At 38.9% G+C, this 9,072-nt stretch overlaps 1 protein-coding gene across 2 annotated transcripts; it reads right to left on the reverse strand.

The window, feature by feature from the left end:
* Positions 1-454: 454 nt before the first annotated feature.
* Positions 455-3,600, reverse strand: LOC145014361 (uncharacterized). Of its 2 annotated transcripts, none has more exons than XM_078972738.1 (4): positions 3,296-3,600; positions 1,454-1,876; positions 1,278-1,370; positions 455-816 (listed from the first exon to the last, which is right to left on the reverse strand). In XM_078972738.1, the coding sequence occupies exons 1-4, from the start codon at positions 3,377-3,379 to the stop codon at positions 727-729; spliced, it is 690 nt and encodes a 229-aa protein (XP_078828864.1). In that variant the 5' UTR covers positions 3,380-3,600; the 3' UTR covers positions 455-726. The 2 variants fall into 2 exon arrangements, with proteins under 2 accessions (XP_078828864.1, XP_078828863.1); XM_078972737.1 differs by having other exon boundaries at positions 1,278-1,376.
* Between the last annotated feature and the right edge of the window lie 5,472 nt (positions 3,601-9,072).

The raw sequence follows: 9,072 nt of genomic DNA on the forward strand, positions 1-9,072 counted from the left end.
GTGATCATTTTACAAAATTTATAAAATAATTGTTATTGTTATCAAATTGTTAATTTATATGGGTTAGATTATTTAAATTTTCTTTTCTTAAAGTTCGAAAAATTAATTATGTAATAATATGAAAATTCCTAATATAATATTTTTGTGAACTCTAATTTTAAACATTCAATAAACAAAATCCTAACCCAACCCAAATTTTAAACAAAGATAGAAAAGATAAATATCGCGCTCCAAGGCTCCAATCATGTCATCTAATGATACCTAAACACTGTTCTTTCTGCTGGCTCTAATATGTTACTAGTATAATTTTAAGTGGTTAAATCATAATTTTATCAACAAATATGGAGCAACATAATTATGGATATGGGCCAGCCCAGAAGCCCAAACTAAGCAAGTCGATCATAATATTTAATTTCCAACTTATTAAAAAAAATCTCAAACATTCCACATAAAACTTTCATGTTTTACCTTACAACAACATAACTCGGATCCCAAAAACACTATCTTTTAAACATACTCTCACAGTTTCACTCCATATAGTTCTTGACATGATCTATTACAAATAACATTTCCATATATTCAACACAAAATTGGATAAAATGACATCAAAAACAAAAAAAACCAACGAAAAACAGCACAATCAACATCCGTGATCAACAAAGATCATTAACCTACAAGATTCCAATTTGTTCCAAATGCCAAAATTTGAAGTTTAACAATCTCTGATTACTTTCTACAGAATTCCATTTCTTCTGTCTTGGCAAACCTTCCTTTAATCCGTGGCTGGCCATCCGCTAACGCTTTCCTGGAAGCATACTAATAAGAAATAAAGTAATAATTTTAGCGACACGATGGTTTTTCCCATAATTTTTACATAACAACATAAGGTAATAACTCACCACACAAGGATATAATATAAGAATTGTGGGACCCTTATAAGCAAGCAATTGTTGGCTATCAATAATTTTCACCATGATCTTAAATAGATTCGGGTGTCTTGCTTTCAAAAGTATATATTTTATTCAATTAGTGTACGCTAATGCCATTTTATGAGTAATAAAATATTTTCACCATTGTTTTTTAGTGACATTAGAAGTTAAGCAACTGAGCTTTTATCGACACAAAATTTGGTGTTTTGTGCAAAAAAAATTTGGTTTCTTATCTATTTAATATACTTTAAAAAAAATGATAATATCTAGAAATCAACTACTCCATTATATATTTTACCCATTTTTGACATTAACCTTCCGCTAATGAAAACTGTAAAAAACAATAACCTTAATTTTTCGGCCAAAATTCCTCTTTGTCTTCTTATCCCTGTATCTTGAAAGCTTCTGCATGCGAGTTTCTTGAACTTGATCACTCGTAACCTGTGGCTGCAACCCAAAAACAAGAGCTCAGATTAATCGCATGCAAACACAATGAAGAAATCAAAGTAAAAATTAAACCAAACCTTTATGTATCCTTCACTGGAAACCATTCGCATACCATGAAAATTATTCAAGTCCATTTCAGTAAAATTCATGGAAATCTGCCTCATTTGATCCCCATCCACCGAGATCAAACTGTCAGCGCTCATACTTTTTGTGAATGTTCCAAAAGGATACGAAAATTCTTTCGTAGTGATGCTATCATCTGTTCTGAAATCTGGAAACTCTGAGGAAGATGATGTTTCTTTTGCCAAGATATCTTTATATTCTTCAAAAAGATTGCTCATGAAGTTCTCATCTTCAAGTGATTCAAGATATGTAAACTTGTTTTCTGGAAAAATGATGTCTTCTCCACACAGGGTTATCAATGGTTGTTCTATTATCGGTTCAGGTGCTTTGAAAAGATCTTCTTTGAACCCAAAGTCATAATCGGATACACTAGAGATCTAAAACAAGAAAACAAAACATACTATAAATAGAATCAAATTTTATTGAAGAGAAATTAAATTGATTCCTACTTTTTATACCTACAAATGTTCCTACCCAATAAAATTATGACAAGTGTCATCTTTCCATATTTTTTAAACTAAATCATTAAGATTATATTAGGAATATATCAAATACAATTAAATTGAATGGTGATTTGTTATAATTTTAGTGGATAGGAATAATTGTAGGAATAAAAGGTAGGACGCAATTTAATTTCTCTTTATTGAATTTTTTCCATTTTTGTTAGATTAACTAAGTACAAATTTATTTAAAGCAAGTGTTTTCAGTTTATGAGAGTTTTTATTCTAGCAAATGTTACCATACTTTTTAGTCACTTAAAACATTTCCTAAGAAACAAAATTAACAATGAAAATAGAATAAAATTGCTTTTTCATTAATAAAATAGTTAAGACGATATACATGTGGATAATGGTGGAATTACTACAAACAACATAAATATTTATCACTATAATACACATCAACAATTAGCCAGATGTTTGATCGTTCCTCCATGGATTCTAGGGTTTGAGAAGTTTGATTAAGAAATTTAAGATAAAATAAAATAATTTAATCAGTCTCATTCACATTTTGGCTTTTAATCGTTTCAATAATGACACCATAACGGAAGGTGATAGTGATATCATTAAAAATGATCAAAATTCCGTACAAAGAAAAGCCAATATCAAAGAATTAATTAAAAAAAAAGAAGGCAAACTAGATAATATATTATATTTGAATTAATGACCTCTTATTTATCATAGTTATTTATATTATATTTGAATTAATGACCTCTTATTTATCATAGTTATTTCACCAAATGCGAGCATTAACTAACTTAATGAATTTAACTTCTAACAACTAATTAACCTCAAAAAAGAAAAAAAAAAGAACGTCGTACAAAAAATTAGTGATCAAATCAACTTCTAGTTAAAAGTAAGAAAACTCATAATAAAAAACTAAATTAAAACTAGAGGCAAATTTTAAAAAAAGTTTTGAGTGATTAAAGCTTGACAAAGACATAAAAATGAATTACCTAAACGACAAGAAACTTTATAGAACTTGATTACTATTTAAGAGTTGCCACTTAATTTGAAACAAAATTAGCTAATATCTCTTTTACATCTTAACAATAAACAAACCTAATTTATCTTTTACATCTTAACAAAGATAATGGTTTTAACCAAGAAAGCAACAAAGAAAGTCAACATTTGTTAAGTGACTCAACCTTAAAGATTAAATTGCTAACTTAAGACCGAAAAATCACTCGTAATATAAAAACCAAGTATTGCAAACAATAATTTCCAAAAAGTCAAACGACTGATAGTATCACCAATAAAGATAGCTTCAAACAAGAAAACCAGTGAAAATGGAATTACCAAACACGAATTAGACGTCTGTGAGTGACAGAAATCATTAAAGTGCTGATCATCAGCTGAGAAATTATCAAAATAATGGAACATTGAGCCACTCTATGCATACACTTCTCTTTTACCAAAAAGTCAAAACCTCTTCTTTTTCTTCAGCGATCTGAAGAAAAAAGATCACACCACCTGATTGTTAATGGAGAAGAAGCCAAAAGGCAAGAAAGATACCTAAAGAATATATAGTAAAATGTACTTCACTTCACAACACAATTATAGAGTAAGAGAGGAGAAAAAGATGGACAGAGAGACTGTGAGTGTATTATTATTCTCTGGATTCTTGGTAACTTCTTCTTCTTTAATTTATATAGGAATGAACTACAAAAAGACACCACTTTTTGGCCAACTCTAATTTCGTTTCTTTTTTTCACGAGATTAATAATGTTTATATTGATTTATGTAACACACTGGGGGCAAAGTGGGCAGCTGCATAAAACCGATTTTTTTTTTATTATATATTTTTATTTAAAAAAAATTATAATAAAGATAAGGGTTATTTTTTTCTTGTTTGTTGTGAACCTTTGAGAATATTTAATTTTTGAGAACCGACCATAAACACATTAATTTATTTATGGGCCGATAACATATAATGACCAACAAAGAAATTCAATGTAGGGATATTCACCAAGATAACCATATTTGTTAATTACTTCTAATATTTTAACATTTTTTTTTTTGAGAAATAGCGATTTTTTTTTTCAAGTTTGTAATTAGGTTACTTGCGAAAGATGTTATGACACTACTAGAAAATCTGATTATACCTACGGCACAATCCGTAGGTATAGGTTGATACCTACGAATTTGTGACGGAAAATGGGTCGTAGCATAAACTGTAACATCTGGTACGTTTTTTCTTTGGGACTCGACGAGTTGGAGGATCAACTCGTTGAGTAGGGACGTGGCTGCAGACATTTTAAGTGACCGACTCGACGAGTCGGGAGACTGACTCGGCGAGTAGGTGCTGGATAAGTGAAATCCTAAATCTAAGGGTTTGCACCCTATATAAACAACTTAACTCAGCCTCCCTGTCCCTAACACTCTCTTGAAAGCTTTATATCGAACCCTAGCTGTTTGTGTGTGAGTTAAGGTCATTTTTGGTGTTCTTGTGTGGATTGTTAAGCTTGGAAGGAAGAAAGGAGCTTGGAAATCGAGTTGGGGCTTGTAGATCCAGAGATCTTACTTCATTTTCAACAGCTTCAAGGTATAATGCCCCTGTCTTGACTCATCTATGTGTTTTTTCATCTTTAACTTGGGATATCTATGGATTTCTAAGTCATTTTTTCGGATTTGGAAGTGTTAAGTGGGTTTTGACTTCAGATCTGGGCCTTAAAAGGGGTCTCATGGCATAAAGGTGCCAACTTTAGGGCCATGAGAGTCCCATACACATTGCAGGACACTTTATATGGATTTTTGAGCTAAAAACCCCATGCATGTGCATCAAGTTAGGAACTTTACGTATAAAATGGACATTAGGAGGCCAGATATATGGTTTTGTTGTGTTAGACCCCATTTAAATTGACTGTATGGAATTGGTCAAGGTTGGACTCGGCGAGTTGTTCTTGGCACTCGACGAGTCGGTGACCATTGTGCACCAAACCCTTTATGTGAATGGGTAAGTGTTAGGAAGGAAGTCCCTTGTGGATTTAGACGCGAAAAAGGACCTAGAAGCCATGGGTCTCGGCGAGTGGTATGAGCAGACTTGGTGAGTCCATAGCCATCTCCCAATCTTTGAAGATGGACTCGATGAGTTGTTCATACAACTCAGCGAGTCATAGACTGGACAAGTTCCTAAGTTGGAGATGAACTTGACGAGTTCAAGAAGGAACTCGGCGAGTCGGATGAAGATGGTCCCAATGTTATGATTGAAGGAGAACCCGTCGAGTTTTTACTAGACTCGACGAGTGGAGCCGGGGTTTTATGTGGGATTAGAGAAGCATGGACTCGACGAGTTGCTAGACTTGACCAATGTTGACTTTGACTGAACTTGGACTGACCTTGTTTAAGGTTGTATGTGATGTGTATTGACTTGAAGGTTGTCGTGTAGGGATCGATGATTCGTAGGGAGTCAACTTGTGCGCAAAGGATAGTTCAGACACTGCACGATATTGAGGTGAGTTACCTTCCAGTAGGGGTGGGTCTAAGGCCACAATACCGACCCACCAAAAAGGGGTATTTAGAAGATAATGGTCTTTGTGATAATTATCTTGGTCTGGTTATGTGTTGGTTATGAGGTTTATCTGGGTAGTATGTTATGTGTATGGTAGGGATTAGTTTCCCTGACAGTGGTCCTTAGGACCCAAGGGTAGGTTAGTACCTCAATATGCTTGACTGTATGCTTATATATATTGATTGTACGCTAGTATTAGGGGGTGAAATAGTCCCCAATTACCGGTTGAAAGATACCGATGTTGGTTATCAGTTGAAAGATACCGACGATATTGTATGGTATGTGGTATGATGGGGGAACTCACTAAGCTTTGTGCTTATAGTTTTGGTTTTGGTTTTGGTTTCAGGTACCTCTTCGTCGAAGGGGAAGTAGCCGGCGGTGTAGCAGCGCATCACACACACACACATGTTTCCACAAGAAGTTTTTGGGACTGTACTATGATTTTCAATACTTATGATGTTATGGTTTGATATACAACATTATGATTTTGTAATGAATGTTTTATTGACAATGTTTTGGTAAAATGTTTGTTAAATGCATTAATTCAAAAATGAAATTTTTGGCCTTAAAAATTGAGTCGTTACAAGTTGGTATCAGAGCCCTGATTTGAGGGATTCGGGCACACCCTCGGGGGTGTCTGGACTCAAACCGAGGGACTAAAAGATCTTTCAAGGAAAAATGGTTTTCTAAAGTCTAAACTGAGGAATTTTAAGAAAGACGAAGTGTGTGATGCGTGCGACCGGTCGGGCTCATGTAAGTTTTCCCCAAGATACCCATACTTGTTATGTTATGTTATATGGTTTTGATTCAGAGAACTGCATGCTAGAATAAAACTAAGGATCTAGGAGGATGCCTTGTTTGTCTGATATATGATTCTGAGAATTGCATGCTAGTTAGGGCTAAGGACCTAGGAAGGATGCCTTATGTGCCTATTGTATGAGATGTATTCTAGGACTGTTTAGTCAGCAGTAGGATGGCCTGTGTAGGTTATGCCTGGTTCGGTTACTCGAGGCATGAACGCTGCTTGCTTTGTGCTATGGGGGTTCTAACCAGCTTCAACTAATTAAGGAACGGATATGTAACAATATTTGCAAACTAGTTAGGGGAGGTGGTGGGGACTCCTAGTGCAGCTGATGGTGGAGAGTAGGTTGGAGAGTACCCTAGGGAAGCCTAGGATGAGGTCATTGGAAAGGGTATCAGTAAAAGGGATTTGGTGAAGTCGAAGCAATTCTTGAGGAAAGTACGGATATATGTGGAAGGTAGTATGGGCCCGTACTACTGAAAGTAGAGGATCCGTACTCGAACCAAGGAGGGCCTAGATGGAATCGGGAAACTTGGAAAGTGTGTGACCCCCAGAAAGTATATGTGACCCTAATATTCGTATGATTATTGTTTCAGAATGGTGGTCACGCGACATGGAGCAAGAGGTTCAGGATCCGGGTCAGGATCAGGCTCGGGGACAGGATCCGAGCATGTGGATGATGGGTTACGCGAGTTCATTGCGTCCGAGATCACGAGGGGTATCCTTGATGCGACGCCAGTTATCTTTGGGTCAATCAAGGAGGGGATCATTGAGCAGATGGAGGATCGCCTCAGGGCGTTATGAAGTGACATGGTGACCAGCCAGTCAGGACCATGCACACTGTCCTTTAAGGACTTTAGAGGGAGTGGTGCGCCAGATTTCCATGGGGCGAAGAACCCCATTGCTGCCAGATGATGGATTGCGGACATTGAGTCTGCACAGCTGACCAGCTTCTGCCCCGAGGGGTCGAAGGTACGATTTGCAGTAGGGTATTTGAGGGACTAGGCTAGGGACTTGTGGGTGTCGGTTGGTGACTCTCTGGGAGCCTCGACTGTTAAGGCTATAACATGGTCGGATTTTGTGACCCGGTTCAGAGTAGAGTTTGCGCTAGATGTAGAGCTTCAGTAGCTGGCCAGGGAATTCTTGGATATGAGACAGACTACAGAGACTGTGGCGGAGATCATTGCCAAGTTTTGGGAGAGGGCTTTATTGATGCCCCTGTATGCGGGTGATGAGGACATGAAGAGGACCCGCTACCATGACATGCTATGAGCTGACATCCGAGAGCATGTCAGCTTTTCAGCTTGCCCTACCCTGGATTCCATGATTGCCAGGGCTAGGGAGAGGGAGATTGATCTGGAGCACATCTAGAAGAGGAAGGCAGAGGAGGGGCAGACAGCGGGGGCTTCGAGGAAGAAGCCCAAGGGATCCGATGGTAGGCTGAAAGGCCAGTCAGGGCGGGACCGCTGTGGGAAATGCGGTCAGTCACACGAGGGAGCTTGTCGCACTGGGCCGGGTTCAAGCTGCTATAAGTGCAACAAGGTTGGGCATTTTGGCAGGGATTGTACTGCCCCTACTCTGGTGATACAGATGTCAGACCTGATTTGCTTTCATTGAAATCAGAAAGGCCATAAAAAGGCCAATTGCCCTAGATTGGCAGCAGCAGCGGTGCCGACAGTGGAGCCGAGTCCAGCGACAGGACGGGTTGTGGATGGCCGGAAGGTCAAGATGGAGGCTCCAGTGGTTCGGAGCCGAGCATTTCAGCTGATAGCCGAGGAGGCACGCGCTACACCCGATGTGGTGATGGGATCGTTCCATGTGAATAGAATCCTGGTTCAGGTGTTGTTTGATTCGGGTGCCACCCGATCGTTTTTCTCTGTTGCGCTTAGCAAGAAGTTTCCGGAGTCTTCGAGCATGTTGGATTGCCCTCTAGAGGTCGAGATTGTGGACGACCGCTCAGTACGAGCATCGAAGGTCTATCGGGATTGTGTTTTGAGGCTGTTTGAGGAGCGTTGCCTGGTAGACCTGGTTCCTATTCCGTTGAGGGGGAACAAGGTGATTATAGGCATGGATTGGTTGAGCCCCAATGGGGCAGTGATAGATTGCGCACATCAGTTGGTTTGGATCAGAACCCTAAGTAGGGGAGAGTTGGTAGTTTAGGGCGAGAGGCCACAGTAAGGACCAACGGTATGTTCAGCAGCGAGAGCTAGGCGTTACCTTCAGTAGGGTTGCGTAGGATATGTCGCCTATGTTATGGACACATGGGAGGCGGGTAAGGCGACGGTGGGTGATGTGCCCGTGGTGCACGAGTTTATGGACGTATTCCTCGAGGAGTTTCCTAGGATACCTTCGGAGAGGCAGGTGGAATTCAGGATCGACCTAGTCCCTGATGCGGCTCCGATAACCAAGGCACCGTATCGGCTGGCTCCTCCTAGGATGCAGGAGTTGTCTATACAGCTGCAGGAGCTGTTAGAAAAAGGATTCATTAGACCGAGTAGCTCTCCCTAGGGAGCCCCGATTCTGTTTGTGAAGAAGGAGGGTCACATCGGATGTGTATAGATTATTGGGAGCTGAACAAGGTAACGGTGAAGAACCGTTAAACACTCCCAAGGATTGATGACCTCTTTGACCTGCTTCAGGGAGCATCTTGATTTTCCAAGATTGATCAGCGTTTAGGATACCATCAGATGAGGGTTAGAGAGGAGGATGTGCAGAAGACTGCGTTTCGGACGTGCTATGGCCACTACGAGTTTATAGTGATTC

Source organism: Lactuca saligna, chromosome 9 (assembly GCF_052625555.1).
Source record: "Lactuca saligna cultivar CGN05327 chromosome 9, ASM5262555v1, whole genome shotgun sequence".
In the NCBI taxonomy this organism is placed as follows: Eukaryota; Viridiplantae; Streptophyta; class Magnoliopsida; order Asterales; family Asteraceae; genus Lactuca; species Lactuca saligna.

What these genes read in the sequence shown, in the direction of transcription:
- LOC145014361 (XM_078972737.1), bottom strand. Translation starts at nt 3,379, where the DNA reads ATGTTCCATTATTTTGATAATTTCTCAGCTGATGATCAGCACTTTAAT. An exon ending in AGACGTCTAATTCGTGTTTG is followed by an intron (nt 1,877 to 3,295) that starts GTAATTCCATTT and finishes TTCTTGTTTTAG; the next exon opens with ATCTCTAGTGTATCCGATTA. An exon ending in ATTTTGGCCGAAAAATTAAG is followed by an intron (nt 817 to 1,277) that starts GTTATTGTTTTT and finishes ATTTCTTATTAG; the next exon opens with TATGCTTCCAGGAAAGCGTT.